Source organism: Equus quagga, chromosome 2, assembly GCF_021613505.1.
Source record: "Equus quagga isolate Etosha38 chromosome 2, UCLA_HA_Equagga_1.0, whole genome shotgun sequence".
In the NCBI taxonomy this organism is placed as follows: Eukaryota; Metazoa; Chordata; class Mammalia; order Perissodactyla; family Equidae; genus Equus; species Equus quagga.
Genome location: NC_060268.1, coordinates 77,777,734 through 77,797,132, shown reverse-complemented (window position 1 = coordinate 77,797,132; position 19,399 = coordinate 77,777,734). Strand labels below are relative to the sequence as shown.

Below are 19,399 nucleotides of genomic sequence, written 5' to 3'. Positions count from 1 at the left end.
ATTTGGTCAGAAAGTAACACCCTCCCCCATCCCCCAAGGCTAGGTGTCTTTTCGGCAACTGTGTCAAGATGCATACGCATACACGGATGTGTATATACATGTGTGTCTGTAGGCATGCGTGGATATATACACACACATGCATACCTGTACACGTGTATGCACATGTATGTATATGTGTGTGTGCATGCACGTGTCTGTATGAATATGATAATACCCCAGCCTAGATGCCACTGTTATTGACAGGAACACATCAGGGCATAAAACAAGCCCCAGTTATGCCTTCTCTCCCCTCAGTTCACAGCTTCCCTTTGCCTGACCTATGGCCCCTGACAGGAAGGCAGCCGTCCCTGTTCCTGTGACTGCTGGCCTCTGTGAGTCATCACTGTCATATTCCTGAGCGCTTACTCCAAATTCCCTCTTCCTCAGCTGCTCCCCAGGATTCTCCCTACTGGGAAGAAGTATGATAACTGACCAAAGGAAAACAGGTTTCCCAGAGTTTGCCAGTGAGAATTTTAGCCAGTGGCTCTGGAGCCCCATCCAAGCAGCAAAACAGCACCTGGTGTCCTTGGAATCCATTTCTGGTGAATTACCCCGAGTTTTCTCTGTCCCATGATCACTGGAAGTATTTCAGGGTCTCTCTCACAAGGGGATGGGTAACTATGTATTTTGTGTTCAGGATCTTGTTTCCTGCTTGGGAGGCCGTGTCCTTAGTGGTGTGTGCAGGCGCCTGGCTGTGGACTTTCGACACTGCCGAGGGGGCCTCCCCGACCTGGTTGTGTGGAACTCCCAAAGTCATCGCTTTAAGGTCAGTTGAACCAGAATAGAAAGTCGTTTTTGTAGTTTTATGAGCAACTTAATCAAAGGCAACAATGCTGGCATTTCTCGCATGGCTGTTGGCAGGATTGAATCCCTTGAGAGCTGTTGGACTGAGGGCCGGGGTTCCTTGGTGGCTGTTGGCGGAGGCTCCTCAGGTCCTTGTGTGTAGGCCTTGCCACTGAGCAGCTCCTGCATGGCGGCTTGTTTCATCAGAGTTGGCGAGTGAGAAGAGCTCGAGTGTGAGCAAGACAGAAGTCAGTCTCTTGTAACCCCATCTTCGAAGTGACATTCCGTCACTTTTGCTGTGTTCTACTGTTAGAAGCAAGTCACTAGGTCCATCCCACACTCAGAGGGAGGGGATTCCGCAGGGTGTGCACACCAGGAGGCCAGGATGATTGGAGCCATTTTCGAAGCTCCTGGAGAGTGAGCACCTCCTCCTGTGTTATACACTGGGCACCTCCCTTGCCTCACCCTGGTCTCACCCTGCTGCCCATCAGGGTTGGTTGTTTTCTTATTAATATAAAGTTTTGTGTTTGAAAAAAAAGAATTCTGAATACAAGTTCTTTATCAGATATTTATTTCATTCCAGTTTGTGGCTTGTCTTTTCATTCTCTTAAGCATGTCTTTTGAAGAGCAGAAGTTTTAAATTTGGACAAAGTCCAACTTATCTGTTCCTTAATAGATCATGCTTTTGGTGTCATATGACATCTCTGACTATAATTGTGGATTTGCGTATTTCTCCTTGCAGTTCTATCAACATTTGCTCCATATATTGTGAAGAAGCGCTATTATTAGATGTATAAACTTTTAGGATTCTCATGTCTTCTTTGACCTGTTTATCATTATGAAATGACCCTCCTTTATTCCTAGTAGTGTTCTTTTCTCTGAAATTGACTGATATTATTAATAGATAGCCACTCCAGCTTTCTTTTGATTAGTTAACATGATATGTCATTTTCCATTCTTTTAACTTATTTTGTCTATGTATTTATTATGAGGTTCTTGTAGGCAGCATATAGTTGGGTCTTACTTTTTAATTTAACTTGACAACTTCTGCCTTTTAACTTGAGTGTTTGGAACATTTATATTTAATGTGATTATTGATGTTTGGCTTTAAATCTACCACCTTCATATTTGTGTTCTATTTGTCTCAGCTCTTTTGTTCCCCCTTTCCCTTTTTTTCTGCCTTTTTAAGACTGCATTTTATCCCTTTGTTGGCTTGTTAGCTGTAACTCTTTGTTTTTAAGTAGTTGCATCAGTGTTTACAGTGTGTATCTTAAACTTACTTACCTTCAAGTGATGTACTATTCCCTGTATAGTATGAAGAACCTTACATTAGTATATTTTTGTATCTCCTCTCCCAGCCTTTGTGCTGTGTTCATACATTATACTTCTGCATGTTAGAACCTCCACACTCATTATCTGTGCTTTCACAGTGGATTAACAAGAGTCTTTATATTTACTCACGTGGGTGCTAATTCCAGTGCCTGTGTTGATCCAGATTCCATGTGCTATCACTCTTCTCCTGCTCGCAGAACTTCCTTTATCATTTCTTGAGTGGAGGTCTCCTAGTAATGAATTATTTAGATTTTGTATGTCTTTGAGTCTTTATTTCACCTTTGTTTTTGAAAAATATTTTCTCTGGGCAAAGAATTTTTTGTTGACAGTTGTTTTCTTTCGATGCTTTAACAAATATTGGTCTATGTCTTCTAGCTTACATTGTTTCCAGTGAGAAATCTGTAATCTTTTCCCTCTGGCTTTAAAAAATTCTGGCTGTTTTTAAGATATTCCCTCTATCACTGATGATGCAATTTAATTATGATGCTTCTTAGTGTAGTGTTATGTTTCTGTGTCTGGGGTTCTGAGCTCCTTCGGTCTTTGGGTTTATAGTTTCCATCAAATTCAGAAAATTTTTGGCCATTATTTCTTCAAATATTTTTCTCTCTTCCCTTTAGGGACTCTAATTAAATATCTATTAGGCTTCTGAATCCTCTGCTTATTACAAATTTTTTTCTATACTTCATTTTGGATAGTTTTTATTGCTATGTCTTGAAGTTGAGTAATCTGCAGTGAACAAAATTGACAGAATTCCTGCCTTCATGGAGCCGATATGTAATGAACAGTTTTATCTTATGATAAATGCCCTGAAAGAATTACACAGGAACGACCCTACTTAGGATGTGCTGGACCTCTCTGAGATGAATTTGAGCTGAGCGTTGAAGGCAAGATCAGGTAGAAATGTCCTAGGCAGAGGGACAGCAAGTCAGGAAGGGCCCTTGTGTTGGAAAGAGGTCGTCTGTCTCAGGACCTGCAAGGCTTTTGGAGTGGCAGCAGGGCCCAGATCAGATCATAGTTTGTAGGTCATGGTAAGAAATTTGGATTTAATTACAAATATAACTAAAAGTAATTGAAGGGTTTTAAGCAGGGGAGCAACAATCCAGTGCATGCTTTGAAACTATTTTTCAATTGCTGTATTAAGAATCAACTTACTAATTCTCTGTGAAGAACCATCTAGTTTCTATCAAAAAATTTCTCAATGAATTTCATATATATTTATTTGTTATATATATATAAGTACAGCAGTGTAGTAGAATAAGCCATTTAAATAGTTGTTAGTGAAAACTACAATAGCTTATTTGAACGGCTATTCTGTTTCAGTAAGATCCTAAGAACTTTTTAACTTATCTTCCAGCTGGTGGAAGTTAAAGGCCCCAATGACCGACTTTCGCATAAGCAAATGATCTGGCTGGATGAACTGCAGAAGTTGGGGGCTGAGGTCGAAGTCTGCCATGTGGTTGCAGTTGGAGCTAAGAGCAGAAATCTTAACTAAGAGCTATGTCATTGGGAATATCTGGTTATACATGGATTTAAGATTTTCAAAAGCATAAAGCGTTATTGTATTTTATTTAATTTTGATTTTGATTGAGTAATAAACCTTATGGTTAATGACTCATCATTGTACACTGTCTGCTTATCACAAAACTTGGTATTGGCTTGAAAACAGTCATTGATTCCATGTAAGCAATGAACTTTTTAAGAGGCAAAAACCTGGGTGGCTATTTTAGGAGCTAGATGCATCTAGTAAATTAGACTTACAAAAAAGCAGGAAAAACCCCCAACAAATGAGATGATTCAGAGCTTTGGGTCTTTTATAAAAGTAGCATACACAATGCTTCTAATAAGTATACCGGAAACAGAGATTCTTGAATTTATCTGAGTTCTTCTCTACGGCTCTACACACTCAGCTGTTCAACATTCTTGTTTTGTGATTATCCAAGAAGGGCATACAGTTGAAATTCTGATTTCTTTAGGAATTAAAAAATATTCTCATTAAGTTCCTTATTTCATCTGCCAATGCTTACTCTTACTAATTGGGCCTGGATCACCGAAGGAATGACTAGTCTTTATCAACGGCAATTGTCCCTTTCCTCCCTCTCCTTGGGAACACCCTAATGACTAGATCAGATTTCTGTACAGACAGTGTAACTGGCATAGGACTGCTCGTCACTGGAAGAGTCTCAGGCTGGGGAAATTTTCGTGGCAGGAAGGGATCCATCAGAGTGGTCGGCCCGGGAGTCAGGGACTGGGATCACAGGCTCCCATGGAGTACTTTTGAGACCTTCTTAGGGAAATGTTCCTCCCTAGCTTTTTGACTTATTGACTGGAAGACAAGGTAGGGCATGGTCCATGAATACCCACATGGCCTTAATGACAGCCAGTTCTGAACCCGTGTGAAAAATGTCATTGATCACTGCTTTGGAGATGACACATACACAGGTACAGTTGGAAGAAAATGCTTTCACTTCTTGAATCGCTATGTTCTTGTAGATGATTTTGTATTGATAACACCAACAAACAATTTCTGTGGAAATTTTATTTACCAGTCAAAATTTCCTTTACATTCATACTGTTGAACAAGCTTTCTTATCTTCCTGCTCATCCTACCTTAACTCAAGTTATAATCAATTTTAGGCACAAAGGTTTTAGTTTTCTCTCAAAATCAAGTTTTAACTACTCAAGGTTACTGCTACAGCAAGCAGATTTTGTTGAAGGGTGTGTTGAATTTTCACCCTGTTAGCACAAATTATACTTTTCTTAAATAAAATTAGACATTTTTGGTTTTAAAATTGGTTTCCATCATAAAATAACAGTAAGACATTGTCTGTCTTTCAGTTCAGTCCTAGAAAGGCCAAAGCTGTGTGCGGTCTGCGTGGCCTTCCATGAGCACAGGCTCCACGTGAGGCGGGGCTGCTGTCTGGGGCGCTCTTTGGTACAGCGTGCATACCCACACTGAGCACTGCCAGCACCACAATGGCCTTTTTATTAGCAGAGATGCCAGGCAGCTTTGCACTGGCCAGGACGTAAGGCTGTTGTAGTTGTTTTTCATATTATGCATGACACACGGAGGCACAATAATCATGAGAGAACAACTGTCCAGCAAAAATAAAACAAGGAACTATATTTTACTACATTTGATTAGCATACAAAAATATCCCCATTTTCTATTTTAAAATAGTATTAATAGTACCTAATCTTTTTTAAACGTGTAAATTAACAAAGAATTACTAAGGGAATTGAAATAAATGTGTGAGGGAAGAAAATTACAGAGAAATAAACGCTCAACCCAAGAAAATAATAAATTTAGAACAATTTGTAATAATAAGAAAGCAGCTTAATGAGAAAGGGAGAATTATGATTACACTCTCAGTGGCAGGGTACGCTGTGGTGTTTTAAGGGGGTGGGACTGGTTTCCAGTCAAGGACTATCAAATGTTTAATGGCAACAATCGGAAAAAAGCCCTGATTCTCTAGGCAACAAGTTGGCAAAAACACTGGTTTTATCCACAAGATGAATTTCCTAAGACACTGTATAGAAACTTCTGTCCCTTTAAATCTGGAGACATTATCAAACATTTTTAAAAGGCAAGTAATTCAAATAGAAAGTTATTCATTACATATAAAGGTAAAACACATTGTTTTGACAAAACTTGTTTTAGAAAAGGAAATAAGCTAACTAGATACTTTATTAAAAAAATATTTTAAAAGCTTAAGACAGCAGTTTAAGAAACTCTAAATAACAGCCAAATTGTAAAGTATCCATCTTTTAAACAGGGACTGGGGATGAGGGGTGGATGGGGGATGGTGCTAAACGTCCTTGCTGCGGCTTTGGCTGGGCTCCTGTCACACAATGTGAAAACAAGGGCGTTTCAGACCAAGAGCACACCTGAGCGTGCTGCTCAGTCTCCTCTTAATGTTGCTGTCAGAGGTCAGGATGCAGGTCTGCTTCCCTCGCTACTTATTAAAATGGCAGTATTTTGAGAGACTATGTCTTTGTTTCTCCTGTTCTCTATTCCTAAGTATTAAGAATGTTGAGGGAAGGGGACTTATCTGCAGGTGACCTGACTCAGGGCCCCATGAGTTATTTCCAAGGGAAAGTGCCAACAACAGTTCACCACACTGGAAGAAAGGCCCAAATGCCTCTGAGGAAGCCCTCTATTTTTGAGGGTGGGTCTCTGTGCAGACGGCACTCGCCCCGCTGCTCCTGGACAGCACCAACACTGACCACCCCACAGGCCCACTGGTCCTCGGTGACTTTCAGAGGGACAGAAATGTGGCTTTGGGGATTCCTGCCTATTGGTATGAAGCTAAGTGTGAAAAGGCTGTTTCCAATATGCAGAGGGATTTTAACACCCTAATTTTAAAAACTGAAATTTTACTGTTATTCCTACCTTAATATTAATGTCAAAGGCACTTCTAAGTTTAATTATATTATCTACAGCAAATGCTTTTAAAGTTAACAGTGCATATCACTTGGAAGTCAGTCCTATGAAGTAAAAGCAAACTCGTGATTTTAAAACACAGTGATCTAAGGTCCCAATAAAGTGATCTAAAATAAATTATGGCCCGGGAACACTGAACCCTCAGGTGAGTTCAAGCAGAGAAAAGAGACAGTGACAGAAAAATACAGGAATACCTACTAATGCCTGCTGAGGAGTGTGTCAGATGCTTCTTGAAAATAACTACTAATTTCTTAACTTTCCTGACATCTGCTTCTTTGGGTTGCTAATCTGACCAGGATCAGGTGACCTTTAGGAGGTGCTAGGAAAAATGGATGCAGACAAAATCAACGTCATGGACAAAACCTGATTAGTTTGATCACAGTAGTAAGAGTGGGGGAATGTTGCCTGCAAATCACCTAAAAATGAGCCAGACCTAAGATGACAGAGGATGTAAGAAACAAAATTTACAGCTATCTTTTAAAAAACTGAATAATACATCTTTTTAAATGTTAGTGCAAATTCCAACTGTTACTCTTACATATAAAATTATTAGAGCTTCAAATGCCTTGGTTAGCAATTTCAATTCAGAGGAAAATCATTTATAGCTTCCCTCAAAGTGTTCAGAAAAAGAGTACATTTTAGTCTTCATTTGCTAGTGTCTCAGTAGATAACCATATTTTGGCCCCACTCAAAAATTTGCTTAATGGTGTTCCTAAAATGCTTCGTCTGCATAGATTGCCTACAGGAGAAAAGGGAAACGAGGAGGAGAGAAACTCGGGCGTCCCCGAAGCATCGTGTGGGCCGCTGGCTCGGAAGTACAGCCTGCTCCGGTCCAGCTCCGCGTAGCAGGCCTCCAAAGGGCCGCTGTGGGGCTGCCGGAGCGTCCTGCTGAGCACGTCCACCTCGTCGGCCAGCAGGGAGAGCCTGTGAAAAGCAGTGATGGAGCCCCCGAGGTTGATCTGGGCCTCGGGAACCCAGCGGAAGTAGCACAGTTTCCACAGTTTTATGTGTGTTCCAGAGAGATGTGGCAGAATAACACCGTGCAGGTCAACTGGTTTGGAAAAGCATTCTCTAAAATACTGCTCCACCCCGCTGTCCTGGCTGTCGGTCTGCTGAGGAGGCTCTGGCTTTACTTTTAATATTAGTGAATTTCTCCTTGGAAGTAATTCCTGGTCACTGAGGATCCCATTCTTTAAGGAAGCCGGCATTCCTCTTAGCGTGGAGCTGTAGCTTTTCTGTACGGAAGAGAGATTTTAGCATTATTTTCCTGGAGCCTCCCCTCTTTAGAAAGACAGTAAAGGCGCAATGGCAAATTTAAACTTGGTATTAGGAAAAACTGGTGGAATTTTGGCCTTAAAGAACATTCTGTTCCTGCCCTTGTGATAGGTATTCCAATCCTCCGGCACTGGAGTTAACTCTTTCAGGCCTCGCCTCTGCCTTGGCCAGTACCACTAGCCTGCAGGGGGTTGGGGGTGACACATCCTAGTCATTCATTTGTTTAAGTGCAAATTTCTAAGACTTCTGGGTTAGAAAAAATCTAGAGCTGGGTGATTCTAGAAAGAACAGGCAGAGTGGATAGGTTTCAGGAACGGGGCCTCCCAGGCTCAAAGGCGCAATCTGCTGCCTCTCAGATGCTGACCAGGGCTTCGTGGGCCTGAGAAGTCAGGGTACAGTTGTTTCAATTAAAAAGTAAATGGTCCCTCAAAACCTGCACTGGCAGTGTTGTCACAGGACGTGAGTTGACCTTTAACACTCTGTGTCCTGAAAAAGACGTTTGGGTTAGCTGTGAGCAGATACCAGATGTTTATTGGTAGGGCCTTTTGTCACTTACTTTTGTCCGTTTGAAAGATTTCACAGAACCGTTTTGCACACAAGGCGAGCTCTTTCCAATGTACAAGGGGTTATGGAAAAGGGTGCGATCCTTTGCTGTAAACTGAAGAGACCAGTCCCAAACTGAGGGGAATCTTAAACCCTTTTCATCACCCAACTGGATATTTTTGCTTATAGCAAATTCCTGCAAAATAAAATATTTGAACATTTGTGAAAAGATGCCAAACTAAAGATTTTCTCATATAAATTTTCTTTTTGATGAGCCATCCATCACTATTCAAGTTAAATTTCTGAACTAGAGCAACTCCAAACCCACTAGAGCAGCACATTCTCCCTCAAGAGAAGACACATTCTCGGCACTCGGAGCAGAGGAACCCTGCATACTCGGCACGAGCGAGGAGAGCGCGTTTCTTCCCGAAGAAACCAAAGCAGCTGGACCCTCTGGGCAATGAGTATGTTACTAGGAGAAGTAAAACTTCACTAATGTGGTACCATACAGTCTTAAACGTGCCAAAGTTATTTTTATAATTGCAACATTTTACTTTTTAAGTACATGACCATACATTTACACAATTACCTGTTGGGAATGAAACTTGGTAAGCGGATTAGCAAAACAATCTTTGGGTGGAAAACACTGTCATCTATGTTATACCTTTTTTTCTAAATGGAGAGCCACACTTCACTTACCCAGTGACCTTTAAATATCTGGCCCATGGCCTAGAAGCAGGGAGGCAGGAATGAATTCCCCCGAGGGCCAAGCATTCGGCCAAGATCATGGAACCCATGGGCGCAGCTGGGCCCCTTGCTCACTGCAGCCCTCCTCCAGCCCCACTGCGGGTTCACGAAGCCTGGTGACCCAGCTTTCCCTGCAGCAAACACCGGCAGCACAAAGCTACAGGGTGACAGCCCAGCGCCTCGATGTGGAGGAGCAAAGGAGCAGACTGTCTCCAACTCTGCAGCCGCACTCAGCGATGTAGACAAGGAATGTAGTCTTGGTTGAGAGACCAAAGCAGGCTACCATGACAGTTTGTACGGATTAGTTCTCTGGAGGAAATACCCCAAAATACTGAGTCTCTGGATGGTGGGAAATGACTGATTCTTATTTTTTGCTCTGTACCTTTTGGTATTCTCCAGATTTTCCACAAAAAACAAGAATTTCTTTGGAAATTAGACAAAAGGCGAAGACTACATGTTCTTAGGAAAAAAGTGCTGCAGTCGGGCAGCCATCTCCGCACCCCTGCCAGGCAGTACCCAGGCCGCGGTGCAGCGTGGGGCCAGCAGGAAGTGGGGAAGCTAACGCCATGGGGCAGTTCACAGAACCTTCTATTTCAACTAAGCAAAACTTAATTCATTAAGCACCAATACATTTATTTTTTTAGTTATTTTAAATTTCATCATATGAAAACATGGATCATATGAAAGCATGGATAAAAACAATCCATTTACTTTAGAAAATAGTATTGTTAAGAGCTGAAATCTTGTAAAACATAAAACCCAATCTGTTTTAATGGCCCTTAGGAAAGTATACAGAAACAATCATCTTTCTTTTAATGTGAAAACTAAAAACATTTATGCCCAAGGAAGATGATCAGGTTTTCCACAAACAGTATCTGATTGCCAGCATCTGAGGTGGCCGCAGAATGGAAAGACACCCTCTGGGCTATGGCCACGTGGAAGGGACTGAGAACAGCCGTCATGCCAAGAATCAGGACCCTTAGGTCAGGGGCCAGGCCTCTCGGGAGAGCAGAGGCAGCCCTGAGGACCTCCAGTCCTGCTGTCACATCAAATTACGAACACGAAATACGGAGGGAGGGAGGGATTCATGTTAGTATTTGCCAGAAAAAGCTTTTGAAAAAAGCCAAATGAAAAAAATACAGCACAAAGCATGGAACAGGGAAAGCAGATGATATACTTTAAAAAAATATTTGTTGACTTTTATTCCTGCATAGAAATCTATTTGTAAACATCCAGAAGCCAGCCAAGAAGCAGGAGTGAGGAGCACGTCTCCGGGGCCCCCGCCGGCCTCCACAGTCTTCTGCTCGGGTGCCCACGCAACGCGCTGCAGTCACCGGGACCTCGGGGCTTCCGTACTCTCGTCTTACACCTACGCCTAACAAGGCTATGTGATCTTCTAGCCTCGTGTGAATTCTGAAGGCTCAAATCATGCATCTGTGTGCATGCGTGCACGGTGTGTGCCCGGGGCAGTGATGGGAGTGAGAGGAGAGAAGAGGGCAGGCAAACACAACCATGTGAAGGACCAGCTTGTGGCAAAGCAGCAAGCACAAAACATGAACAAAAATTGAAAAGGAGCAACTCGGAGACCATTACATCAGGAACAGTCTCGCACACCTCAGGAGCGCCTGAGCCTTCCACTAGTCTCAGCACAGTACTGGGAGAGGTAAAACCTTTCAGGGACACATAGAATATACCTCAGAAAGTCTCCTTCCCCTCTTACGCAATCTGAAATCCCCTGTGACGGCGCTCCCGAGAGCAGCACTGCCCAGACGGCTGAGCACTGAGAGGAAGGACCTGCTCCCCTCCCTCAGCACTCCTGCTTCCTGCCTGGATAAGGAAGCCCCAGCCCCTTTCCTCTACTTTGGGATGTTTCTCATTAATGAAGTTCTCTCTGCTGCAATAGCCTGAATAAAATCATATCCTTAAACGTCCAGTGCATATTGTCTTTCACATCCACAATCTAGAATAACTCATTTCTTTAGGATAATTTGCCTAATGCTTCACAGTTTACAAAATGTGTTCACCTCACACAATGAGGCCAAAGCTACTACTGTTAGTTTGATGGAACCATTTTACAGATGAGGAACCCAGGCTCAACATTTTCCCAGAATAGGGCCAGGATTCAGGTTTCCTGACCCAGGCGGTACTCACATTATACCAGGCCACAATACCTGGACAAGGGCCTTACTGTCAAGGCTGAGGACTCCACAGCTCCCCGTGAAGGCAACCTCCTTCTTACAAAGGCTTCTTACAAGGGCTGCCCTTGTTGACTCTCTCAATGGGCACTGCAACAGTTATTGGCTATTCCCGTTGTTGGTTCAAATGTGACTGAGACAGAACTTGTGGTACTGGAAGGTTTGACCAGTGGCAATCAGAACCTAGGTTAAAATTTGGCTTGCAATCCCTCCTTAGTCATGATTCTTCTTCTAGGTCAACAAACTGTGACTAGAAACTGATAATCCTACCCAAAAGTGACTGCTTGTGGCATGTGGGATTCTCAGGATATCTGGCCAGCACCCACAGAGAATTCCAGTCTAGTTCCATGCCTATATTTCATCTCTGAAATTCCTTCTCCATAGAACTCTTGAAGAAAAATCATCTTGCTCTGTACAACTATTCTTTTACTGACCCAAGAAATAAATGTCCTCAAACAGGATATTTTGAATACCCATCTGAACAGCCCAAATGTGAAAATATAAACACAAGAGCACAATATTTAAGGTGGTTACAATAATTTACATCTTTAAACTGGTTTATTATGAACCTCAGAGAAAAATACATAAAATGCTCATTCACACAAATGAAACAAGTTCCTGGATTTTTAAGTCTTTAAATCATTCATTCAGAAATTATAACTTAAATACACAGCTAACAGTACTTCAATTCCATCTCATTAAAGTTGTAAAAAAAAAAAAAAAGGTACGGCCACAATGTCGCTTACTGTGCTCTGCTTCACCCGCTGGTGAGGAGAGTTGAATAGGAAAGTGCCGAACAGGGAGATCCGGGTGCTGTCATACAGCACTGCCAAGTAGGTCTCCGAGAACTCGAAAGCTGCTGGGTACTGTTCTAACAGCTGCCACGTGGCATCCAGGAAGAGCAAAAACAAGGGAGACTGGCAAATACAAATAGAAAATGGGATTATTTAATGTTGTCCTTCAGTTGTTCACATTTATTTCCAAATTTATCCCTGATAGTAAAGAAGTGATTAATAAGAAAACATCTAAGCCTGAAGCACTTGGCTCCTGAGTTGAGCTCAGGATATGTGAACAGATTAAACAGAGCTTATGTCAGACCCAGAAAGCATGTCCGACTATGGTAAACATGGCAACCCTTACTTGCCTAATTAGTATATCAAGTTGAAATGGCAAAGTAAACAGATGCGCAGGTTGTCGATGTATGAATGGGGGACAATAAAATATGTTTAAGCCTATTCTGGAAACAATTCTTTATAACATAAAAAAGAAAATCCCAAACCAAAAACCAATTTCTGTAATTAGTTTTTGGTTGACCCTGCAAGCTCAGCATCCAGAAAACTTCTTGGAATTTCAGACAACAGTTGGCATCAGCCCCGAGGTGACATGCAGCTACTGTAGCTTGCCCAGTGCATCCCAAGCAATCCTAGCATTTTAAAAGTGACATATTCACTGTTGAGATTTCCTCAGATAACATAGTTTGTTATTAAACATGGGATACCCCAAGTCAAACTGTGCTCTCTGAAACAACCCTGTCTGTAAGATGCTTGCAAGGTCTTTTACAGTTTAACTATGGAGCCAAGGCAGCCACTAACGCCACAGCCGTTACAAAGATGTCCTTCCCAACTTTCTGTTCTTAACACATGTGCCTCATTCTAAGAAAATGTGATAGTCCAAAGCTGATTTTTCAAAATATCCAATGTGCTCATTATCTGCTTTGCAGAAGAGTTGATGCAGCATTTCTTCAGGCACTTGTCAACTTAGAGAAATTCAATGACAATTTGTTAGAATTTTACCTATATTTAAGATAATCTTCATAAATCCATCAGTTAGGACTCTAATCCACTAATTAGTCTTAGATTAAGGAAGCTAAGATGTACTAAATGCAGTATTTAAAAAGCCGCCTCATCTCTTCACAGACGGAACATCTCTTCACATAGTGACACAAATTTTATCTTGTGCACACTTAAAGCTTGCTAATAAGCATTAAGATTTTGTTACCTCTTTCTCCGATCTCTTTAAGTGGTTGCATCTGTCTAGGAACTGATATCCTGCCATGACCCACTCCTTCTGTATCAAACTCTGAAATCCAGTAATTGTCCTAAAATAGGGATCCAGCATCACTTGAACAAGAGAAGCTACAATACAGCTCAAGTCTCTTCCTTCCTCCTCTGTCAACAAAATGGAAAGAAAATGATTACTATACAGAAAAATGCTAAGAGAGAAAGGGAAGGAAAGGCAAAGTAGGTAATTCAGTATTCTATGCCTAGGCTGCCTTCAAAATAATCTATGTTAGAAAATTTCATTGGATTCCAACAACTCTAAAATATTATAGACTTTTAGATCAATTAAATTAGTGTTTAACGGAGATGGCCTTTCATATACAAATATTTTCCAGATAACAGAAGCACAACCTTCTATTTCAATGGTTTTAAAATTTCAATGGTTTGTTGTAGAAATCTTTTAAGAGGCCAATTCTATTTCTGTTTTCTCGAGGATATTAAATATAACATAATCTTTCTACTGACAACTCCACATGGTGACTCAGAGGTGAAGGAAAGGAATGGGATTGTCCACCACCATCTGAAAAGGTGGCACACATTTCCCTCCCATCTTTTATAGCTGGTGTCGTTTCAACAAAGCCAATAATACCCTGGAATAAAAGCCAGCCAAAGAAATCAGAGAAAAATTGCCAACCAATATCCCTTATGATTAGATGTAAAAATCATCAACAAAATATGATTAGATGTAAAAAAAATCAACAAAATATGAGCAAACCAAATTATCTCAGGAATGCAAGAATTTATCCCAGAAGTGCAAGGTTGGTTTAATATCTGACAATCAATTAAAATAACACACCATATTAATAAAATAACGGACAAAAGTAACATGATCATCTCATTAGATGCATTAAAAAGCATTTGCGTGATGAAACTCCAATGTTCATCCTGAATAAAAACTCTTAGTAAACTAGGAACAGAAAGGAACTTCAACCTGATAAGAGGAATTTACAAAAACTTACAACTAACATCATTCTTATTAGTGAAAGACTGGACACCTTCTCCCTAAGATCAGAAACAAGACAGGATGTTTGCTCTTGCCACTTCTATTCCACATTGTACTGGAAGCTCTAGCCAGGGAAACAAGGCAAGAAAATGAAATCAAAGGCATCCACATCAGAAAGGAAAAGGCAGTCACCGTATTTGCACACTACACGCTGCTGCGTATCAGAATTCCTAAGGAAGCCACAAAATAATTACTAGAGATAATAAATGAGTTCAGTAAGGTCGCAGGAATTCTATACACAACAATCTGAGTACACAATAAACCCGAAAATGAAATTAAGAGAACAACTGTACTCACAATAGCACCAAAAATAAAATACTTAAAGAAGAGATTTAATAAATGCAAAATTTGTACACTAAAAACTATAAAACATTGCTAACAAAATGAAAAAAAAAATCCAAATAAATGGGAAGACATTCATTCCATGGATTGGCAGATTCAATATGGTTAAGATGGCATGCTCCCAAATTGATCTGTGGGTTCAACATATGCCTATCAAAATCCCAGTTGGCTATTTTGCTGATCCTAAAAGCTATACAGAAATGCAAAGGACCCAGAACAGACAAAATAATTTTGAAAACAAAGCTGGAGTGCTTACATGTCTCAATTCCAAAACTTACTCTAAAGCTACAATACTTAAGATAATGTGGTAGCAGCACAGGATAGACATAAAGATCAATGGAATAAAACTGAGACTCTAAAAACAAACCCTTAACATTTATAGTCAGTCAACTGACTTTTGACAAAGATGACAAGGCACAGCAATAGAGAAAGAAGAGGATATTCTTTCCAACAAACAGTCCTGGGACAATTCAACAAACACACACAAAAAAGATGAATTTAGACCTTTACCTAACAACATACACAACAATTCATTCATAATGGATCACAGACTGAAATGTAAGAGCTAAAACTATAAAACTTTTACAGAATAAAACACACCAGAAAGTCTTCATGACTTTGAATTAGGCAAACAGTTCTTAGATAGGACACCAAAAACATGATTCACGAAAGAAAAAAATAAATGGATAAATTAGACTTATCAAAATGTAAAAATTTGTTCTTCAAAAGTCATTAAGAAACTTGGAAGATAAGCCATAGACTAGGAGAAAATATTTGCAAATTATATAAAGAAGTTGTATCTAGAATATGTAAAGAATTCTTAGAACTCATAATAAGATGAACAACCTAATTGAAGAATGGGCAAAAGAACTGATATTTCATCAAAGACAATACATTAATGGCCAAGAAGCAGATGAAATGCAAATGAAAACTACAATGGACTCCCACTTGACACCTACTAGAAGGACTATGGTCCTAAAGACAGACAAGAGCAGTGGCGTTTAGGATATGGCAAAAGGAATCCTCATTCATAGCTGAGGGGAAGGGAAATGTGGTACAGCACTTTAGAACACAGTTTCGCAGTTTCTTACAAAGCTGAACATAAATTTCCCCTATCACTGAGCAATTCTGCTTCTATGTATCTACTCAAAAGAAATAAAAACATATGTCCCCACAAAGACTTCTGTGTGAATCTTCACAGGAGCATAATTCGTAATAGCCAAAAAGTAGAAACTATCCAAGTGTCCATCAACAGATAGATGGATAAACTGTATTCACAAACAAATGGAAGACTATTCAGAAATAAAAAGGAACTACTGATACATGTTATATGAATGAACCTCAAAAACATGTATACTATGTTATAAACCAGTTACCTCAAAAAAACCAAACCAACAAACCAGAAAGGGGGAAAAAAGCAAAACAAAAAAACATGCATTTTAAATGAAAGAAGCCAGACGCAAAGACCATATATCATATGATTCCATCTCTGTGAAACAGCCAGAAAAAGCAAATCTAGACAGAAAGCAGAATTAGTGGTGGCCTAGGGCTGGGACACACAGAATCTTTTGGGGACGAAGAAAAATTTCTAAAACTGGACTTTGCATATTTACTAAAAAGCACTGAATCGCACATTCAGAATGGGTGAATTTCATAACATGTAAATTATACCTCAATAAACTGTTTAAAAAACACATTCTAAAAAAAAAGTGTTAGTATAATGCAGGCTCAGTATCTCTTCTGAGGCCTTTTATTTTACAACAAATGCACGAAGAAATGTGCTAAGTAGGATTCTGCAATAGCACGAGCATGCGCACTGGTTGAGAGGAGAGATTATTGCTGGGCTCCACTTCCAAGTGCATTTGCAAACTAAATACACTCTAATTACATCAATTAGGGATTACCTGAAATAGTGGATTACTATTATTTTCTTTTTCCCCTGAGGGTTGTGAATATCTTTACTTTGTTAAAGTCAGTTAAATATGACAGCTGGTAAAACTACTTCTGTACGCTTCAGTAGCATAGCATATTCATAAACTATACAGTGCGAATATATTACAAAATCAGGTAGATTGTGGGTTATTAAACTTTACCTGCAAGCTTAGAAATTCTATTTGCTATAAAGTTATTTAATAGACAATTATCTTTTGCTTAACTGAAAGATTTTTATATTGTAGTTTATTCCTACCAAACATTAAGCAAAATTCATATTATTGGCTATTCAATTCAGTCAATTTCTTGATACCAAACTGTTTCTTTAGTCATAATCTAGCATGAGCCAGAGGCACTTACACTAAAATTTGTATGCATTAGAAAGATAGCAAGGTTAGAGAGAGGATGCTCTGCCAAGATGAACACTTTGTATGAATCCAGTAAGGGCTCTGACCCACCTTCTTCATAACATAGAGAAGATTAATACAGGGAGAACACGGGACTCTTTTCTGTTCTTCTATTTGCAGGCTTTGTGCCACTGATTTACTCTAATGATGTGTGAAATCTGCAGTGTGCTTGGCAGTATTGTAGTAAATAAGAGATGGCTAAGATGAATGTAATTTACTTGACCATGGACATCAGTCACCAAGCTGGGTGGCATGGTGACCAGTGCTTTCAGTAATGAAATTACCTTGTAGGACTACAGAGAGATGCTTCCTTTCTAGTATGTATACAAGTTCTGCTGATTGTTTAAGAAATGCCCTGAAAAAAGAAAGGGAAAAATACTGTTATAAAAGTCAAATTTGCACTACAAATATTTTTTTTAGTAGTACTTAAAATCAAACAAATCTAACCTATCACTATACATGTTTGTAATATCAATAACCTTTAAGAATTTCTTTAGTATTTATATGATTCTTCAACAGAATATATTTTGATTTTAAATCAGGGAAATTTATTAACCTTTTATAAAAAGGAAGGAATTGATTTACATGACATTCTTGAAACCACAAAACTACAGAGATGGAGAAGAGATCAGTGGTTGCAGGGGGGGGTTGGGGGAGCAACCTTAAAGGGGCAGCACAAAGGAGCCTTGTGATGGAGCAGTTCTGGATCTTGACTGTGCTGGTGGTTACACAAATCTATACATGTGATAAAAGTACACAGAAGCACCCCCCCTCACCCCACACAGACAAAGTAGGTATAAACTGGGGAAATCTGAATAAGGCCTGTAGACTGTACCACTGTTAATTTCCTGGTTGTGATACCATATTCTAGCTGTATAAGATATTACCACCAGGGGTACGTCCTGTGAATCTATAATTATTTCAAAATAAAAAGTTACAGAAAAAAAGGGAAGCAGTTGTACAAACCTTACATATTCCAACCACCGAGTATTTTCCAGTGAAGATAACCATTTCTCTTCAGTTTCCTCAAATGGCTCTGTAATAAATATGGTAATTATTACACAAACGCACACATTTTGAACAGAGCCATGTTGTAATCTGTGTGGCCTCAGAGTTCTAACACATCTGTTTGAGCAAACCAGGTGATTACCAGGTGCTTTCAATGTGCCCTGTAATAAATACGGTAATTATATATATACACACATATGTTATAAAACGCGTGTGCACGCACACACATTTAGGCTTTTTAAGCTTAAGTTTACACGATGAATATGAAAGTTAAGTGATACATCACAGTTTTTAATATTTAAAAGTTGGCTTTAAGGAAGTGTAATGTATTTTCATTTAATAATATAAACATCTAAGAAGACATGCTACAATTCTACAAAAAACAAAACAAAGCATTCCCCCAGCCTCCATCTCCTCTCTAGCTTTCCCAGAAATCATGGGAGAGTGTGACCACCTCTGCCTTCTAAAAGTTAGTGATTCCAGCCTTCCTGGTCAGCCCACACCTTGATTCTGGCCTTCCCTCCTCACGGCTTCCTTACTGCAAAAGCCTTGCCCTCTTGCTTCTCTCCCACTCCCCTGCTGCCCCCAGCACATAGTTTACGTGGCCTTGGTGGCTGACCACTGCAGGAATGAGGGCACTTTCCTGACAGGGCTTGCACTGCCTTGTCCGGTCATGTCCTGGCCCATCTCAAGGTGCCACTCAACTCACAAACCCCATGTTTCAGTCATATTCCACTTACTGGACGGCTGATAACCACTCATGTCACTGTATTTTTTCTTACACCTGCCCTTCCCCAGCTCTCTTTCCAGGCAAGTGCCCATTCACCATTCCAGACCTGCTGCAATGGCTGCCGCTCAGGTCCCTTGGGTGACTAGGGGCTCTCTCTGCGTATACTTCAAGGAGAATCCACTTTACACCAAAGACGCTTTGGTGAGTCTTCCCTCCAGGACACATCGAAAACACCTGCCAAGCATTTGCTCCAAGAGACGTATCAGAGCTCTAAGGCTGCACAGATTACAACAGAGCTCTGTTCGAAATCCAGGTCAAGTCACGTATCTCAAAGCATAACAGTACACATAAAAATCTTAGTATGTTTGTCTGCAAGGTAGCACAACGTTCTACTTAGCAGACAGTTTTATAAAAGTATCCTACCATACCTTTTATGATTTGAAAGTGATGTAATTGGTTCACTTTTTCCTCCAAAATAAAAAGTAGTTTCAACTTCATTTTCTAAGAGCTTTTGACATTCTCATACAATAATTTGTACAAACATTTCAATGTGCCTCTACTT

General features: G+C 40.2%; 2 protein-coding genes across 7 annotated transcripts in view; one reads left to right on the top strand and one right to left on the bottom strand.

Moving 5' to 3' along the window:
• FAN1 (FANCD2 and FANCI associated nuclease 1) overlaps positions 1-3,767 on the top strand; it is a 30,142-nt gene extending 26,375 nt beyond the window's left edge. For 4 of the 6 annotated variants that reach the window (XM_046653765.1, XM_046653767.1, XM_046653764.1 and 1 more), the window contains 2 exons: positions 677-805; positions 3,509-3,767. In XM_046653765.1, coding sequence (XP_046509721.1) covers positions 677-805; positions 3,509-3,646 — 267 coding nt within the window. In that variant the 3' untranslated portion in view covers positions 3,647-3,767. Of the gene's footprint in view, positions 1-294; positions 372-426; positions 582-676; positions 811-3,508 lie in introns of those variants that run through there. The other 2 variants (XR_006887520.1, XM_046653768.1) reach the window with 2 other exon arrangements.
• A 911-nt stretch (positions 3,768-4,678) lies between these two features.
• Positions 4,679-19,399, bottom strand: part of MTMR10 (myotubularin related protein 10) — a 48,880-nt gene continuing 34,159 nt past the window's right edge. The window contains exons 11-16 of the mRNA XM_046652372.1: positions 18,066-18,135; positions 17,384-17,454; positions 13,354-13,523; positions 12,102-12,272; positions 8,427-8,609; positions 4,679-7,830 (exon numbers count right to left, since the gene is read on the bottom strand). Of these exons, the coding sequence (XP_046508328.1) occupies positions 7,234-7,830; positions 8,427-8,609; positions 12,102-12,272; positions 13,354-13,523; positions 17,384-17,454; positions 18,066-18,135 (1,262 nt within the window). The 3' untranslated portion in view covers positions 4,679-7,233. The remainder of the gene's footprint in view (positions 7,831-8,426; positions 8,610-12,101; positions 12,273-13,353; positions 13,524-17,383; positions 17,455-18,065; positions 18,136-19,399) is intronic.